General features: G+C 43.6%; 2 protein-coding genes across 2 annotated transcripts in view; one reads left to right on the plus strand and one right to left on the minus strand.

Annotated features, from left to right (window-relative positions):
- Nucleotides 1-12,630, minus strand: part of AstCC (Allatostatin double C) — a 50,224-nt gene extending 37,594 nt beyond the window's left edge. The window contains exon 1 of the mRNA XM_045749271.2: nt 12,308-12,630. Coding sequence (XP_045605227.1) covers nt 12,308-12,532 — 225 coding nt within the window. The 5' untranslated portion in view covers nt 12,533-12,630. The remainder of the gene's footprint in view (nt 1-12,307) is intronic.
- LOC123762643 (uncharacterized) overlaps nt 1-19,641 on the plus strand; it is a 90,839-nt gene that overhangs the window by 38,706 nt on the left and 32,492 nt on the right. The gene's annotated exons all lie outside the window — the stretch shown is intronic.

Genomic DNA, 19,641 nt, shown 5'->3' on the forward strand with positions numbered 1-19,641 from the left:
GAACCAGCAAATTATATCTTTTCCCTCTGCCGTCTCCAGCGCGACACACGTCTTTGACCCCGCGAGCAGTCGGCAGTCGATGGGGTTTCTGGTACGCCTCACCGTGATGAGTTTGTTGAGCGCCTCTGTTCATGTGCGCCTCGGGGCGATGAGCACACGAGACAAGAGGGTTTGGCACCATTGATTACAGACAGATCACTCGGCTCTCTTGGCTGCCCATGTTTGAGAAATATTTACACAACACAACTCTGTCTAAGAGGGAGCGAGGTGCTTATTATCTTTATTCTCAAATGGCTGCATGTCTCATTTTCAGCCCCGTTAACGGTAACGGTGTAACGGGCTACAAACAGGCCCTGTTGTCAGACTGTCTGCAGGTCTCGTCAGTGGTTATAAGAACATAAGTACAAAGGTAACTGCAGAAGGCCTATTGGCCCATACGAGGCAGCTCCTATCTATAACCACCCAATCCCACTCATAAACATGTCCAACCCACGCTTGAAACAATCGAGGGACCCCACCTCCACCACGTAACGCGGTAACTGGTTCGCGTTATGTCTAATGACTCCTGGCCCCTTGGTAGACATACCGGTCAGGTCAACACACTATACGACAATGGCACCAGTGCCTTGGGGTGAGGGAGGTGCCTGGTGTGTGGCACTCCTCTGGAGAACGAGCTCATTACACAAGACGAGGCGGGAGGGAAATTATTCTCTACTCTCTACCGCCTTCCCTTCTCGGTGAGGGATATTTTCCCCCGTCAACTTTAGGGACAAGAAAGTTTGTCATAAGAACATAATGAGAGCAAAAATGAGTGTGTAGGGAAACGTGTTAATTATTTGGTAAATTATATTTTTCGGTCGTCAGTTTCTCTTAAAATATATTTCACGCACATGCACGCGCATGCTCTGTCTCTCTCTCTCTCTCTCTCTCACACACACACACACACACACACACACACACACACACACACACACACACACACACACACAGATTGTGTGTGTGAAGAAACTCAGATGAGTCACAGAGAAGTTAGGAAGTTTTCTTTTAGCGTGAGAGTAGTGGAAAAATGGAATGCACTTAAGGGAGCAGGTTGTGGAAGCAAACTCTATTCATAATTTTAAATCTAGGTATGATAGGTAAATGGAACAGGAGTCATTGCTTTAAACAAGCGATGCTCGAAAGGCGGGATCCAAGAGTCAATGCTCGATCCTGCAGACACAAATAGATGAGTAGACACACACACGCACACACACGTGGGGATGTGGTAGCTGAATGGACAGCTAGCGGGACTCGTAATCCTGTGGCCCGGGTTCGATTTCCAGACTAGGCAGAGACAAGTAGGCAAAGTTTCTTTTACCCAGATGCACCTGTTCACCTAACAGTAAATAGGTACCTGGGAGTGAGACAGCTGCTACGAGCTGCTTCCAATGTGTGTGTGTGTGTGTGTTAGAGATAAATATGTGTAATAGATATAATAGCGGAAAAATAGATTGTTAGAAAGGCGGGGTCCAAGAGCTAATGGCTCGATTCTGCAGACAAATAGTAAACACACTAGAAGGGGTGTCCGGCTGTGCCCGGGTCTCTCTTCTAGAAATCATTGTGGAAAGTTGGACGAGGTTAGCGCCATCTGTCCTCCATTGTCGGACAGACAAGCAAACATTCTCATGTATAGATATATCAATATATCTCTTCGTACAAATTATCTCACCAACAAATCTAAGGGAGACAAGGGGGGGGGGGGGTCGTAACTCTAAATAAACCCACAAAAATCCCGCCACGCTATCACTCCCTCTGCGACGCCTGTGTGTGCTCTCAGGGGGACAGTTGTTGGTTGGGTTAGTGTCTTGTCTAGTGTGTTGTACACACACACACACACACACACACACACACACACACACACACACACACACACACACACACACACACACAGATGGTCAGAGAAATGGCTACTGGAATTCAACACGAGCAAATGTAAAGTTATGGAAATGGGACTAGGAGATAGGAGACCAAAGGGACAGTACATAATGAAGGGGAACAGCCTACCTGTGACGACGCGCGAAAGAGACCTGGGTGTGGACGTAACACCTAATCTATCTCCTGAGGCACATATAAATAGGATAACGACAGCAGCGTACTCTACACTGGCAAAAGTTAGAACATCATTCAGAAACCTAAGTAAGGAGGCATTTAGGGCGCTTTACACTGCCTACGTGAGGCCAGTCTTAGAGTATGCCGCCTCATCATGGAGTCCCCATCTGAAGAAGCATATAATGAAACTGGAAAAGGTTCAGAGGTTTGCAACGAGACTCGTCCCAGAGCTACGAGGGATGGGGTATGAGGAGCGCCTGAGGGAACTGTGCCTTACGACACCAGAAAGAAGAAGGGAGAGGGGATGGGACATGATAGGAACGTATAAAATACTCAGAGGGATTGACAGAGTGGACATAGACGAAATGTTCACACGGAATAGTAACAGAACGAGGGGATATGGATGGAAGCTTGAAACTCAGATGAGTCACAGAGATGTTAGGAAGTTTTCTTTTAGCGTGAGAGTAGTGGGAAAATGGAATGCACTTCAGGAACAGGTTGTGGAAGCAAATACTATTCATAATTTTAAAACCAGGTATGATAGGGAAATGGGACACGAGTCATTGCTGTAAACAACCGATGCTCGAAAGGCGGGATTCAAGAGTCAATGCTCGATCCTGCAGACACAACTAGGTGAGTACAACTAGGTGAGTACACGCGCACACACACACACACACACTGGAAAAAATTCAAAGGTTTGCCACCAGACTAGTACCTGAGCTGAGAGGTATGAGGTACGAGGAGAGACTACGGGAATTAAACCTCACTTCGTTGGAAGACAGAAGAGTTAGGGGAGACATGATCACCACATTCAAGATTCTCAAGGGAATCGACAGGGTTGATAAAGACAGGCTATTTAACACAAGGGGCACACGCACTAGGGGACACAGGTGGAAACTGAGTGCCCAAATGAGCCACAGAGTTATTAGAAAGAACTTTTTTAGTGTCAGAGTGGTTGACAAATGGAATGCATTAGACAGTGATGTGGTGGAGGCTGACTCCATACACAGTTTCAAGTGTAGATATGATAGAGCCCAGTAGGCTCAGGAACCTGTACACCTGTTGATTGACGGTTGAGAGGCAGGACCAAAGAGCCAGAGCTCAACCCCCGTAAGCACAACTAGGTGAGTACACTCTCTCTCTCTCTCTCTCTCTCTCTCTCTCTCTCTCTCTCTCTCTCTCTCTCTCTCTCTCTCTCTCTCTCTCTCTCTCTCTTCTCTTTCTCCTCTCCCCTCCCTCCCTCTCCCCCCCCCCGCCCCAGTAATCCAGCCACTGAGGAACAGGGAGGTAAACATCTAAGGCCTCACTGTCCGTATTTACCAAAGACAGAGCCGAGAAAAATGACGGTCCATCCATCCATTATACATCTCACTGTCGAACCTGGTTGGTTCATCGAATTAACATTAATGTTATAGTTTTGTACACGTGCCAAAATGGATTTTTACATTTTTTTAAATGTAAAAAATACTTTCCTGTGCCAGGTAAGTCCACTACGGGCTCACCATAGCCCGTGCTACTTGGAACTAGTTCCGAGTAGCTGAATCTGTAACAACAACAGGTTACAAACGGTATAGGTCACCCCCATTCTGCTGTTTAGATAGTACCTATTGTGACTATCGTCAATAGTCAGAATTCGTACGTACTTAGCTTTTAGATAGTAGTATACTGACTACTAAGGAATTCTGTTAAGATAAATGAAGCTAGAACACAAACTTAAATATTCCTAGGCCTAGTATAGCACACATATGTACTATATTAGGCCTCAGATATCGTGTATTAGGCCTAGGGAGGTTAGGATAGCTTAGTTTAGTTTGTCAAAGCAACACAAGTAAAAAATTGTTTTCCCGGTTTGTCCAACCCAATAGTACCGAATTTTACGTTCTAATTGCGTTGTTGGTCGGTATATATACATATACATATACATATATATATATATATATATATATATATATATATATATATATATATATAATATATATATATATATATATATATATATATATATATATATATATATATATGTCGTACCTAGTAGCCAGAACGCACTTCTCAGCCTACTATGCAAGGCCCGATTTGCCTAATAAGCCAAGTTTTCATGAATTAATTGTTTTTCGACTACCTAACCTACCTAACCTAACCTAACTTTTTCGGCTACCTAACCTAACCTAACCTATAAAGATAGGTTAGGTTAGGTAGGGTTGGTTAGGTTCGGTCATATATCTACGTTAATTTTAACTCCAATAAAAATAAATTGACCTCATACATAATGAAATGGGTAGCTTTATCATTTCATAAGAAAAAAATTATAGAAAATATATTAATTCAGGAAAACTTGGCTTATTAGGCAAATTGGGCCTTGCGTAGTAGGCTGAGAAGTGCGTTCTGGCTACTAGTTACGACATACATATATATATATATATATATATATATATATATATATATATATATATATATATATATATATATATATAATATATATATATATATATATATATATATATATATATATATAATGTACCTAGTAGCCAGAACGCACTTCACGGCCTAGTATGCAAGGCCCGATTTGCCTAATAGGCCGAGTGATTTTGTTTATTTCCAAAATATTGTTTCCAGTTGGAGGTTTTAAAATATTATAATTATATTATGGTAAGAACATAAATAATTGATTTAGTTATGTTAGTTTAGGTTAGGTAGGGTTGGTTAGGTTGGGCCGTATATCTACGTTAGTTTTAACTCAAATTAAAAGAACCTAACTCATACAAAATGAAATAGATAGCTTTATCATTTCATAAGAAAAAAATCGAAAAATATATAAATTCAGGAAAATTTGGCTTATTAGGCGATTGATTGATTGATGAAGATTAAGCCACCCAAAAGGTGGCACGGGCATGAATAGCCCGTAAGTGGTGGCCCTTTTGAGCCATTACCAGTATCAAGAGCTGATACTGGAGATCTGTGGAGGTGCGAGTGCACCCTGCGTGACGGGAGATGTCTCCAGGACCAAGTGGTGACCAGATGGATTTATTAGGCAAATCGGGCCTTGCATAGTAGGCCGAGTACTGCGTTCCTGCTACTAGGTACAACATATATATATACAGCCCATTATTCAGATTCAAAAATCTGAATATCTAATATTCATATTTTTCAAATATCTTAAATTAACCTTTTGGTTGTAGTCACCTCCAAAATGCTTTGTTCCTCCGAGAGAAGAAACGTTGCTAAAAATAAAGTGTTGACTGAATAATTGGCAGCACTTTGAATAATAATTGACTATGGTGCTCACAGTTACTATAAGTATTGCCGCAACAGGAGGATGGACTGTATAGACAACCTCGTAACGCCTCCCAGCTCATAAACTATTTACTAAATGCTAACTACGCCGCCACGATTACGGAAAGGTATGTGGAGCTATCGTAAACTTGTATGTAAATACTTGTTTCCATCCTAGCTCTGGTATCTTGTTTGCAGCCTAGCTCTGGTATCTTGTTTGCAGCCTAGCTCTGGTATCTTGTTTGCAGCCTAGCTCTGGTATCTTGTTTGCAGCCTAGCTCTGGTATCTTGTTTGCAGCCTAGCTCTGGTATCTTTTATGCATCCCAGCTCTGGTATCATTTATGCATCCCAGCAGGATTTGCGTCTGCATTAGTGACGTCAGCGATGTTTGTCAACATTGAAATTGCTGTGTAATAAAAGTGGCATCAGACAAATTTCTGTAATGATTTGGCTAGCGCATCACAGCGTGTCCCGCCCTCTCGACGCTCCGCTGACTTTTATTAAAGTATCGCCAAATTCACTGGAAAATATTAGGAAAAGGCAAAAATATCTGTGAAATATATATATAGGGTCGGTTCATGCAAATAATATTATACACATACCAATATTCGGTTAAAACATCCAAGAACACGCCTAGTGGGAGGGAGAGACGGAAGGGGGCCACACCGTCTAGTGGGAGGGAGAGACGGAAGGGTCAACACCACCTAGTGGGAGGGAGAGACGGAAGGGGGTCCTATTTGCCAGCTTATACCAAGAGGGAGAGCCGGATAGAGCCAAGCAGATACATCGCCAAATAGGTTTCCAGTTACAGAGAAATATAGAACTAATTGGTGTAGATCATAACTGTATCGCCTGACACGGCTCTGTGAGATTTAGCAGACAGACAGAGCTATGGATAGTAAGTTAGCAGTAACACGATCACATGTAGGTAACGGAACATGGAAACATTCTTCATTCTCCTACATGATGGAGGCTTGTGAGAGAGTGAGGAGTTCTCCTCCTCACCTTGTGAGAGTGAGGAGTTCTCCTCCTCACCTTGTGAGAGTGAGGAGTTCTCCTCCTCACCTTGTGAGAGTGAGGAGTTCTCCTCACCTTGTGAGAGTGAGGAGTTCTTGAAGCTGGTGAGGTGTCGCTCGTGGTCAGCTCTATACAGAGGTCCACCGGTAAATATGCACACAAGTTACAGCCCCGCTCCTGTGCCAGGTAAGTCCACAACGGGCTCACCATGCAACCCGTTCTCGCACTTTCTTACAGTCAATATTGAACATACTAAACATACTAGTTTACCTTGAAAAGCTTCATAGAAAACACCGACCTTACCTAACCTTCTTAGTATGTTAAGATAAGCATCTTATTGCTTCGTAATTACAATTATTACTTAATAACCTATACCTATAATAGGTTAAGTAATAATTGTAATTACGAAGTAATAAGATGCTTATCTTAACAACCTAAGAAGGTTAGGTAAGGTCGGTGTTTTCTATGAAGCTTTTCAAGGTAAACTAGTATGTTTAGTATGTCACATATGCACGTATTTAATAAGTCAATATTGACTGTAAGAAAGTACGAGAACGGGTTGCACCATAGCCCGTGCTACTTGGGACTTTTTGTTCCAAGTAGCGAATCTTAAACAACGACAACAGATAAATAAGACAGATGGATAAAATGAGGTAATTGGTGAAAGAAGCTGAGGAGGGAGGTAAGGTGGAGGTAGGGAGTGGGAGAGAGAGAGAGAGGTGGGTAGGGAGTGAAATAGGGAGGGTTCCGGAAAGAGAGAGGTGGGAAAGGTGAGAGAGCGAGTGGGTGAGTGAGAGAGGAGGCCGACTGCCGTGTTGTATAACGTATTCCATACTACATCTCCGTAATACACGGTATTAAGGAGAGTCCAGGTGTGTATCCTGGACTCACCGGCTTGTAATGTGATTGTCCACCTATTAGTTCGTGAGAATATTGGTTCACGAAATTGAAATTGAGCTGGCTCGTACATGGACAAAATTCCCGTTGACATATACCTACGAGAGGGAGAGACTTATCATGGGGGAAAGCTCCAAGCCATTACGACCAGAGTATGGTCGTATTTTGTGATATGTGGTCATGATAAGAATATCCTCCGTGTAAGAATATCCTCCGTGTAAGAATATTCGCGAGAATATTCTCGCTAGAATACTCGCCATACTTAGCAACACACCTGGGACTTGTCAATCAGCGTTCACCTGTGGATTACTTCCTGGGGATTTAGATGGTTGTCCTGTAACAACCCCTTTCCTGGTGATTGCCTCGTTTATGAGGCTGTTTGGCTTCGTGGCACGCAGAGCCACACAGCCATCTCAGCCAAGCTGATCCCTTAACTCCAGCAGAAACTTGTGAATTTTTATCTTGAAATCTTTCACTGTTGCTCGGGCGATGTTTCTGTGTTGGCTGGGGAGTGGCACAACTCTGAATCCGGATTCATAAAGCAAGCACTTACGAACCTGTACATCTTTTCTCAATCTTTGGCGGCTTTGTTTACAATGCTTAAACAGTTAATGAGCTCCGAAGCACCAGGAGGCTGTTTATAACAACAACAACAACAGTTGATTGGGAAGTTTTCATGCTTGTAAACTGTTTAATAAATGTGACCAAAGCCGTCAAAGAGTGAGGAAAGATGTTCACGTTCGTAAGTATTTGCGTAATTGCTTTATGAATATCCTGTTGCTTGATCCGTGCCTCAGGGGCCCTGCCTTGTCTTTGGACATATTTGACTCCTTACCATCTCTCTCTCTCTCTCTCTCACTCTCTCTCTCTCTCTCTCTCTCTCTCTCTCTCTCTCTCTCTCTCTCTCTCTCTCTCTCTCTCTCTCTCTCTCTCTCTCTCTCTCTCTCTCTCTCTCTCTCTCTCCAATATAGTTATATAATATTAGTTTTAGTATTCCATGAGCGTATTATGAGATCTCTCCCGTCTTCATCCCAAGGGTGAAGTAGTAGATGAGTGCACCGTGGTAGATGGTAGTATGGTGGTAGATGGTTGTATGGTGGTAGATGGTCGTATAGTGGTAGATGGGTGCTTTCAGGCGGTCTTAATAGTTTGTTCCGATGATTCTATGAGCGCGGTAAAGTATATTTTCTGGCTTGTATTTTGGTGTGGCTCGGGAATGATGACGTGGGACTGTGAGTTGTGTCCATGTCAGTGTGACTGAATTCACCTGAGAGACACAGTTCCTAGCGGCCTCGACGGGGACAGGATTCCGGCAGCTTGTCGGCGATTCCCCATTATGCCTGATAATTTTGATCAGTAGAATGTTGGAATGTCCTGGCTATTGCGGCTTCGACGGGTTGGCGATGTTGATGTTTTAGATTCAGCTACTGGGAACAAAATGTTGCAAGTAGCACGGGCTATGGTGAGCCCGTAGTGGACTTACCTGGCACAGTTTTCATTTATGTACAGGCGAAAAGCACTCACACCTCATTCCTGCCTATATATCACTGAATTCTAATTCCATCCTTCTGAAGATGTATTATTGAATACGAAAGTAAGGAATTTCCTGTCTTAATCTTCCTTCGTGGATTAAGTCAATGTCGGTCATATATATATATATATATATATATAACTGAAAACTCACACCCCAGAAGTGACTCGAACCAAGCGGTTCGAGTCACTGATGGTCAAGCAGATTAAGGCGTCCCTGTACATACCAGTTGCGTTGCTCCTGGCAGTATGGGTTCGAGTCACTTCTGGGGTGTGAGTTTTCAGTTGCATATAGTCCTGGGGACCATTCAGGCTTGTTCATATATATATATATATATATATATATATATATATATATATATATATATATATATATATATATATATATATATATATATAATATATAATGGTATTGTGTTGTGTAGCAAGTTGAAATGTAGCAGAATCACAAAGTTTTATCCAGGATTGAGAAATGGTTTAAAAAGGTTTTTTTTTCGCGGGCCAAAACGGAAAAGAATTTTGTACATAAAATGTGTCCCCCGATTTGATATAGATTTTTTACGTGTAGCATCTGACGAAACAGCCAGAAATGGTTGGGCGTGTTTCCTTTCACCTAATACCCTTTGTTCACCTCGCAGTAAATAGGTCCCCAAGAGTTAGTCAGCTTGTTGAGGGGTTGTAACCCGCGTCTGTAGTTCCACCTTTAGGGGGGGGGAGACCTCGATATAAGCCTAAGCTATATATATATATATATATATATATATATATATATATATATATATATATATATATATATATATATATATATATATATATATATATGACCGAAAAGGTAAGATTAATAATTCTAACACGAATCTTCTCAATATTTCTTATGTTTTCCTTCACTGTCGGTGGTAATAATAATAACAATTCTCCGAAATTCATTTTTTAATTGTCTGACGCCTGAACGCGTTTCGTTCAGGTGTTGTGTTAGTTGACTCTTCAGAGGAAGAGTCAACTGAAGAGTCTCCTGAAGAGACAACTAACACAACACCTGTACCCCCTATTAGACTATTTTACAGGAACTTCTTCTCCACAGCTCATAAAACGGAGGAAAGGGTCCTGCAAGATATTGTTAATAGGAACATTATCCCTACAGACAAAAATCAGAAGATAAAATTGACGATTTACTATAAAACCCCAAAAACGGCCAGCCTACTCATGAAAAACTCTCCAGACACAAAGCAGAACGCCTTAAAGGAGACCAACGTCGTCTATGCCTTCAAATGCCCACTTGGGGACTGTAAGCCCCAAAAAACTCAGTATATAGGCAAGACAACAACATCTCTTTCCAGGCGATTAACAATGCATAAGCAACAGGGCTCCATTAAGGAACATATAATCTCTTCCCACAACCAGACCATCACCAGAGAAGTCTTAACAAACAACACAGAAATCATCGATAGATACAGCGATAGCAGGCGGCTTGACATCTGCGAGGCACTACACATCAAAAAGTCAACACCAGCAATCAACAGCCAATTAATGCACAACTATATTCTACCCACTTCAAGACTCCGTACCAAAATAGAAGCATCAGGAGGAAGTATGGGCCAATAGACCCTTTGCAGTTACTTCCATTCTTTCCTCTCATTTATCCAATTTATACCCCTTGCTCCGTGTTCTGTCTTGTGTTGGTCAAAAGTTTGTTCACCTCATCCAAAACTGTTGCAACATATCACCTCACCCCAAATGCGAGTATATAAGACAAGCTGTTCAATGTTAGCATTAAGTAAAACTCTGTTTAGTGTTTTCAGGTTAGAGTTGTGTGTGTGTAAACTAAAGTCTTTGAAAATGTAATAAGTTATTACGAAACGTGTTCAAGTGTCGCGTCAGACTAGAAATAAAAATGAATTTTGGAGAATTGATTTTTCAATTACCAATTTTCAATTATTCAATTAATTAAAATTATGAATTTTCTCAATATTTCTTTTAACTGTCGATGGTAATTGAAAAATCAATTCTCCAAAATTCATTTTTATTTCTAGTCTGATGCAACGTTTGAACGCTTTTCGTAATAACTTATTACATTTTCAAAGACTTTAGTTTACACACAACTGTAACCTGAAAACACTAAACAGAGTACTCTGTTTAGTGTGTATATAAAACTAAAGAACTCGACCTCATGAAGGATTCGAACCTTAGATAGCCTGGTGTCCAAGCACGCAAGTGTAACCAGTACGTTATCCACTTGACCATTGCAGACTTTACAAAAGTCATTACCCGAAAGATCCCGTATCTCCAGTAACGGGCTCACCATAGCCCGTGCTGCTTGGAACTTTTTGGTTTCAGGTAGCGAGTCTTTAACAACAACAACAACAAGCGAGTGTACTGGAGAATGATGGCAACTGTGTCTCTCGACTAATTGGTTGAGCTTTTCACGTTATCGTAACCATCGTCATAGATTCAGCCTATTAAGAAAAGTAGCGGCTAGCAAATATTCACGTTTTTTATGCATCGGACTCGCGGGATGATAGCCGGCTAAGGTGTGGGGGGATGATAGCCGGTCAAGGTGTAAAGGGATGATAACAAAGCAAGGCGTGGGGGATGATAGCGAGGCAAGGTGTAAGGGGATGATAACAAGACAAGGTGTGGGGGGTATGATAACAAGGCAAGGTGTAAGGGGATGATAGCCGTTCAAGGTGTGGGGGGATGATAGTCGGACAAGGTGTAGGGAATGATAGCCGTTCAAGGTGTGGGGGGATGATAGCCGGACAAGGTGTGGGGGATGATAGCCGGGCAAGGTGTGGGGGGATGATAGCCGGACAAGGTGTGGGGGATGATAGCCGTTCAAGGTGTGGGGGGATGATAGTCGGACTAGGTGTAGGGAATGATAGCCGTTCAAGGTGTGGGGGGATGATAGCCGTTCAAGGTGTGGGGGGATGATAGCCGTTCAAGGTGTGGGGGGATGATAGCCGGACAAGGTGTGGGGGGATGATAGCCGGACAAGGTGTGGGGGGATGATAGCCGTTCAAGGTGTGGGGGGATGATAGCCGGACAAGGTGTGGGGGATGATAGCCGTACAAGGTGTTGGGGGATGATAGCCGGACAAGGTGTGGGGGGATGATAGCCGGACAAGGTGTGGGGGGATGATAGCGAGGTAAAGGATCCATCACAACACATCAAGAAGGAATCAGTGGCGAGGTAAGAATTATATCTCTTGTGTAAGTGTCAGGTACTGACACGTGTAGCTCAGCAAGTGAATATTTGGTCAGTAATGTTGTCAACCCGGCCGCCCTCTGTTGTGCTGCTGGGCTGCGCACGGTAACAAGGCCTCTCATCTGTTCCCAACCCGTAGGCAAGCCTTTATGACGATGCCGTATGCCAGTAGTACGTCGAGACGTGCATTGCTCCAGCATTTAAGGTCAGCGTCCCCATGACCTGACCTGTAGGCAAGGCTTTGTCTCCTCACGAGTGTCCTCCCAAACCTCCCCTACCACAAAGTCACACTTTGACACTCACCGTTTCTGAGATCTGCAGAGGAGCCCCCTGCAGTGTTCCCTGCTGCTCGAGGGCCACGTTGGGTAGCACTGGACGTACTACCTCCATGTACTGGGGTCGAGGGAGAGCCTGGGGAAGGCGAGCTGCCGCCGACGCCACCAGCATGAGAGATACCAGGAGGGGGAGGGCGGCGGCGGTGTGTGAGGGGGCGGCGGTGGCGACGGTTGGCGTTCCTCGGAATAACATGATGGCTTGATGGCGACTGTGGCAGTCTACGGGGCGACACGCCGTATTGTACTGCCAGGCCTCACCAGGAGGGGGAGGCCACGCCCACTCGCCCGCTAGGCCACGCCCCTACAAACCCCCGACAAGCCACGCCCCCTACATGTTCACCAGTGTCCCGCCCCCTCGGGCCATGCGCAACAGGTGGTGAATGCGAGGCTAAGGATGTCGCCAATGTGGTGGGTGTAGCGTGAGAGAGGAGTGGGAGTATGCTGAGAGGACTGGGTGTATGCTGAGAGGACTGGGTGTATGCTGAGAGGACTGGGTGTATACTGAGAGGAATGGGTGTATGACGGGTGAGGGCTGAGTGTGTGAGGGTTCAGTATGAGGTTAACTTTGTCATCAATTTTTGCACCTATTCACAGATGCCCCCAAAAACTGAAAATTATAATCCAAGTGTAGCCTAACAGATACAGTTGTATAATAACATTATTTTTTTATTGCTAACACTTCCTGTTTGGACTCCTAGAATCTCATTTGTCTTATTTCGAACATTTATATATTGATATCTTGGTTTAATATCCCCCCACTGATATTACATGACGAGAAAGTAACATTCAGACTTGATGAAAAGTAACATATTCCGTTCAGATAAAACGAAAGAGGGACAGAACTCTTGCAGACGTGATGATGCCACTTTTTTGTTGAGCGTTTGCCACTTTTTTTTTTAATTTGCCACTTTTTTGTTGGGCGTTTTGGATTTTTTTGGTTTGGGGTGGGCGGGACTTTTTTTTTTGTTGGGCGTTTGCCACTTTTTTATCTAATCTATTTCGCATTCATATTCACCTATTTGAATATTGTCCAGTCGTTTAAATATTGTTCAGGTATTTCCAAGGCTTAGAAGCCTAACCACTTATTTTCTGACATTCAAAATTTCTTGTAGTGAGGTGCTAGCATAAAAATTAAGATGCCTAGCCCTAGTTCGATCTCATGTTCGCTACGTAGTTTTGGTTGGTTTGGAATATGTACCTTTATTTCTCCTTTGAACTAGTAATGGGTTGAGCTCCCTCAGTTTGTCTTGTGGGCGTGTGCTGTGCGTAGGCTTCTGATAGTATCCTTGTCTAGGTTCATGAAGGTTGTCCTGATTCACCTCATCTTAACACATGTTGATGTGTGTGTATACCTCAGAAACCGTTTGTCGGGCCAAACCTGTGACTTCTAAGTCTCCTTGGAGTGTTGTGCAGCGCTGAGTCCTACTGGTGGTAAGGAAGCTGGCCTGACGGGCCGCTCCCAAGTGTGGCAAACGATTAATTTGTGAATAAATACAAGAAGTCACTTTCTTGAGTGCAAATTTTGGATTCCCAGGGAAGCAAACCTTTAAACCTTAGACTCCGATGGGATATAAAGGTTCCAGGATCTCGCTGAGAGGCTGGGATGAAGGGGAGAGGGCGCGTTATTCAGTGTTCAAGCGCTTTGAACCTGTAAGGAGGGAAACACAGAGGGTCAAAGGAGACTGAATTATTTTCTTCACAATAGAGGTCACCTGGGGCACGCTAGTCGGCCGTTGTGTGCCTTTCTGCGCGCACGCGTGCATTCGTGTGTGTGTGCGTGTACTCACCTATTTGTGCTTGCAGAATCTAACATTGACTCTTGAATCCCGCCTTTCCAGCTATCGGTTGTTTACACCAATGACTCCTGTCCCATTTCCCTATCATACCTAATTTTAAAAGTATGAATAGTATTTGCTTCTACAACCTGTTCCCCAAGTTCATTCCATTTTCCCACTACTCTCACGCTAAAAGAAAACTTCCTAACATCTATGTGACTCATCTGAGTTTCCAGCTTCCAACCATGTCTCCTCGTTCTGTTACTATTACGTGTGAACATTTCATCTATTTCCACTTTGTCAATTCCCCTGAGTATTTTATATATATATATCTGTCATATCTCTTCTCTCCCTTCTTTTCTCTAGTGTCGTAAGGTTCAGTTCCTTCAGACGCTCTTCATATCCCATCCCTCGTAACTCTGGGACAAGCCTTGTTGCAAATCTATGAATCTTTTCCAGTTTCCTTATGTGTTTCTTCAGGTGGGGCTCCATGATGGGGCGGCATACTCTAAGACTGGTCTTACGTAGGCAGTGTAAAGCACCCTAAAAGCCTCCTCACTTAGGTTTCTGAATGAAGTTCTAATTTTCGCCAGTGTGTACTCACCTAATTGTGCTTGCGGGGGTTAAGCTCTGGCTGTTTGGTCCCGCCTTTTAACTGTCAAACAACTGGTAACTGTTGTGTGTGTGTGTGTGTGTATATGTGTGTGTGTGTGTGTGTGTGTGTGTGTGTGTGTGTGTGTGTGTGTGTGTGTGTGTGTGTGTGTGTGTGTGTGTGCACATGCATGCTTGTCTCTCTTACTGTCGCGGAAGGCGATATCAATTACAGTTATGAAAATGTGCAAGCAAACTGCACGACAGTACGTTGAACATCATCTACATTTCAAATACAGGTCCCGTGACACCACTGACACCGCCACCATCAGGTCCCAGCCACCAGTGACGCCACCACTTACCATAACCCTGAAGAACAGTAATGGCGTCAGGTCGTAGCCTGCTGCTCCAGGCGCGGCAAAACACCTCGAACTTGGAAAATCTCGTTGAATTAGATTCTCCCACGCTTTGTCTCACAACGGACACATCTGAAAGTTGATTGGCCAACCTATTTTTACCAGACATTTTAATTGTCTTTCTCGCTTATGACTCTATGAATAACTCAGAGAACTGATGTTTTTCTTATGGAAGACTGAACGTAAGTTTTGTATTGAGAATGTTTATGGAGTGATGCGCTGTCGGGACGTCTTTTGTATTTGTGAGATCTTCATGTTACAGTGTATATTATAAGCGTCAGCAGCTACCTGGTCAATAACCATGATTTTCCCAGATTTTATTGTTAATATTTCTTGTGTTGGTGATATCCTCAAAATGCATCCGGAGTCTGCCAGTGCAGACTGCCTATCACATGCCTCTGTATGACTAACTATCCTGTGTGATGGGGATTTCTTAGCATCACCTAGTTAGCTTTTTTGACACACTGTAATCCACTTCATATAGTCTAGGGCAGCTGCACAAATGCAGATGTACCTCATGTATTAATAATAAAAAAAAAAAATTTAATATTCAAATTTATAAGTCCTCTTGTCGGGGTCAGGACGCCTGCATGTACATCCGCTTATCGGGGTCTCCCTCAAGCCCAGCTACCGACCCCTTCCCAGGATGCAACCCACAACAGTTGCCTAACTCCTGGGTACCTATTTTACTGTTAGGTGAATAGAGGCATCAGGTGAAAGGAGACAATAGTCTCTTGTGCTTTCCACATGCTCCTGAGTATGCCTACTGGCCCGCAAGTGTTTCCGTTCACATGTTCTCTCTTTCACTCTCGAAACAAATGTTGCAACATACATCAGACTAGTGCTCGTATATGCAGCACCACCATGGAACCTATGCTTCAAAAAACACAATAACAAAATCGAGAAATATAAAATATGGTAAAAAGACTGCTTCGAGGGCTGACCAGACAGTGCTACGAAGACAGACTGCTCGAGTGGAGTTCAGACTTGAAGTTCAGCTGGGGGAAGAACATGATTCAGACGTACAAGATAGTTACGGGATTCCCTGAAGATTCCCTAAGAATGCAGTCGTTAAAATTAAACATGTATGTGAATCACAGATGCCATAAAGCACTTCGGAGTAAACAAAGAAAAAAGTGAGCGAGTGGAGTGATTGAGTATATAAAAACGGTAACTCCGTCTATAGTTGTAAACCAGGTATACAAGACCAATAGACAACTACCAGTCGGAAAGGCTGTATTTGTATTAGTATTGTTAGTCTGATGGAAACCTGTTGAGAAAATTGTCTGGGAGAGTGTGAGGTTATGTTAGGCTATGCAGGCGATGAGTCACAATAAAGTGGCTAAAGTATGTTGACTAGACCACACACTAGAAGGTGAAGGGACGACGACGTTTCGGTCTGTCCTGGACCATTCTCAAGTCGATGAGAATGACTTGAGAATGATCCAGGACGGACCGAAACGTCGTCGTCCCTTCACCTTCTAGTGTGTGGTCTGGTCAACACTCATGTTAGGCTATATTTACCATACCCCGGGTGACACAGGCGTAGTGTGGGGAATCTTAGGCGTGCAGTACACAAGGGCGGGAGGTGCTCCAGCCCGTTCTCGCCAGCGTTCCAACGTCAAAAAACTGTCGTACCAAAGTGCCCTAACCTAACCAACCAGAGGACCCACGAACAAAAACGGGACATTATCAGTTATGCAATGATGATAATACACAGTCACTGGCTGCAAGGTGATACGTAGAACATGGTGTTCGTGTCATTTCAAATTCTCAAGAAACTAGAGCACTCAGGATTAGTTTCCAATATGGCAGACAATCGCCATCAAGGAATCAGATATGTAACTAACTCTGGCGGTGAGAAATAATCTCCAGGGTATTTGATCGATCCACTCAATCGTCGCTGGACGATTAGAGCAGTGAATGGGTTAATGGCACAATGACGAAGGAAAATAAATGCTTGTAGGCGCCCGACCCAAAATAAAAACAAATACATTATTTAGGAAACTTAAACAGAATTTATTCACGTGAATTTAAAGAAAAGGCATATGCAGATTATGGGAAAATATAGATTTGTTGGTTACCTAAATATGGATTTGTTGGTCTGGAAGTCTATGAAAACACGTGTGTAATGGCGGCGGGAGTGAGTCACGGCTGGACGCCTCCTCACCCCACCCTGCCACCAGCTCTATGGCCTCCACAACAACGAACTGCAGTATTGCTACACCATATACACTAGCCACCTGTTTCTTACGGGAGATCCTATTGTCGTCACACATTATGAAATGATCACACATGGAATAATCCATGGATATTGTGTTTGAAGTCACTGGGTCAGTCTGTGCTGTGCCAATGCTGAAGCAGTCCACAAGTTCTCTTGTGAGTGGTTATATTGACGCTGATGGGCTGATTGATTGATGGAGATTGAACCACCCAAGAGATGGCACGGCCATGAACAACCCGTAAGTCCTGATGGGCTGGCTAATTTTTCTGTATATATATCCCCAGAGATCTTTCATGGTCAATGGCATAACCATACATTAATTGCGCCAGTTTAAATGTTGACAAGCGCCAGCAGCACCCAAGCTGTGACTCGCTCATGAGCGTGAGCAGCAGCAAAAGGGTTAAAGAAAGTTGCAAATGAAAGAGAAACGAAGTATTTTTCACTTTTCAATTTATATTTAGTTTTGTTTCCATGAATCCTCAAGTTTTATATATAAAAATAATCAAGAATTCATTTAGCTTTCTCAACCTGCCTGTTCCAAGGCGGGTCCCTGGTGCATAAGCTCTGCCCTGCAAACTGTGCCAGGGCAGATGCCCTACACACACTTTACGGCAGGTCAGTGGCCTTCAGGATTCCGTGATGAGTGCATTATATTGATGGGCGCTCACTCCTGGGTGTTGGCTGCGTGTATGAGTAAAGTCTTGTAACCTGGGGTGAGGGCCTGGGGTGAGGGCCTGGAGTGAGGGCTGGGGTGAGGGCCTGGAGTGAGGGCTGGGGTGAGGGCCTGGAGTGAGGGCTGGGGTGTGTGGGGGGGGGGGAGTGCTATAATATTTTACGAGCCGTCCCCCGCGGCCGAGCCAGACGGAGCCACCTCCAGGAGGCCACTAGGCTTGTTATGGTCCAGGGGTCTTCCGATCAACAAAATACGGGATGTGAAATTGTTATTATAAACACTCTTTAAAGATGCAAGGCCATCTTTTTATTTTATATCAGCTGCTTGGATGATCAGTCTGGAACAGATCTGTAGTTGATGGGAGGGAGCCGGTCGGCCGAGCGGACAGCACACTGGACTTGTGATCCTGTGGTCCTGGGTTCGATCCCAGGCGCCGGCGAGAAACAATGGGCAGAGTTTCTTTCACCCTATTTACTGCTGTTACCCAGCAGTAAAATAGGTACCTGGGTGTTAGTCAGCTGTCACGGGCTGCTTCCTGGGGGTGGAGGCCTGGTCGAGGACCGGGCCGCGGGGACACTAAAGCCTCGAAATCATCTCAAGATAGATGCGTGGTATGCTCTGTGCTTCACGTGTGGAATGATGTTTGCTTCACGTGTGAAATTGTGCGCGCTTCATGTGTGGAATTATGTGTGCTTCATGTGTGAAATGATATGTGCTTCATTTGTGGAACAATCTGTGCTTCATGTGTGGAATGATCTGTGTTTTATGTGTGGAATGGTCTGTGCTTCATGTGTGGAGTGATTTGTGCTTCATGTGTGGAATGGTCTGTGCTTCATGTGTAGAATGATCTGTTCTTCATGTGAGGCTGCAGAACACTTTACATTTACTATAAAAGATTTCATTTTTCATGTCGACCCAAAAACAGGTTTCAAATTGAATTTTTATTTTTGGGAGAACCCAAATTTTTGCAGTTTGAAAGATCTGTAGTGTTTTAGTGATTTTATTACAAGGAATTCGCAATGAAATCACATTAGCGTGATGTATAGATGAGATAATCAGTAGGAGTCATGTGTAGGATTCGAACCCACTCACTTGGTACTCCCAAGCTAAGGCCCCAGACCACAACACTGCTCTTACCATGTCGTGGTGTAGTGTTCCTGGGCGCTAACTTTGGAGTACCACTTAAACGGGTTCGAATCATCCTCATAGATCCTGCTGATTTTCTCATTACAAGGAATATTACGCCCTGGCGCTAACAATGTATCTGTGTATTGTATTGATATAGTGGCCAGTGAGTGGCGGCTCCATGATTACATTATTACGATTATATTATGCGCTTCAGTTGCTTTGAATGCCTTTGTTACACTGAATGGATCCGCCCGGAACACCTCAGGAATACACAGGTTGGCAGAAGAGCATATATGTAATATTAGACAGTGTATATATATATATATATATATATATATATATATATATATATATATATATATATATATATATGTCGTACCTAGTAGCCAGAACGCACTTCTCAGCCTACTATTCAAGGCCCGATTTGCCTAATAAGCCAAGTTTTCATGAATTAATGTTTTTTCGTCTACCTAACCTACCTAACCTAGCTTTTTT

Source organism: Procambarus clarkii, chromosome 27 (genome assembly GCF_040958095.1).
Source record: "Procambarus clarkii isolate CNS0578487 chromosome 27, FALCON_Pclarkii_2.0, whole genome shotgun sequence".
Taxonomy (NCBI): domain Eukaryota; kingdom Metazoa; phylum Arthropoda; class Malacostraca; order Decapoda; family Cambaridae; genus Procambarus; species Procambarus clarkii.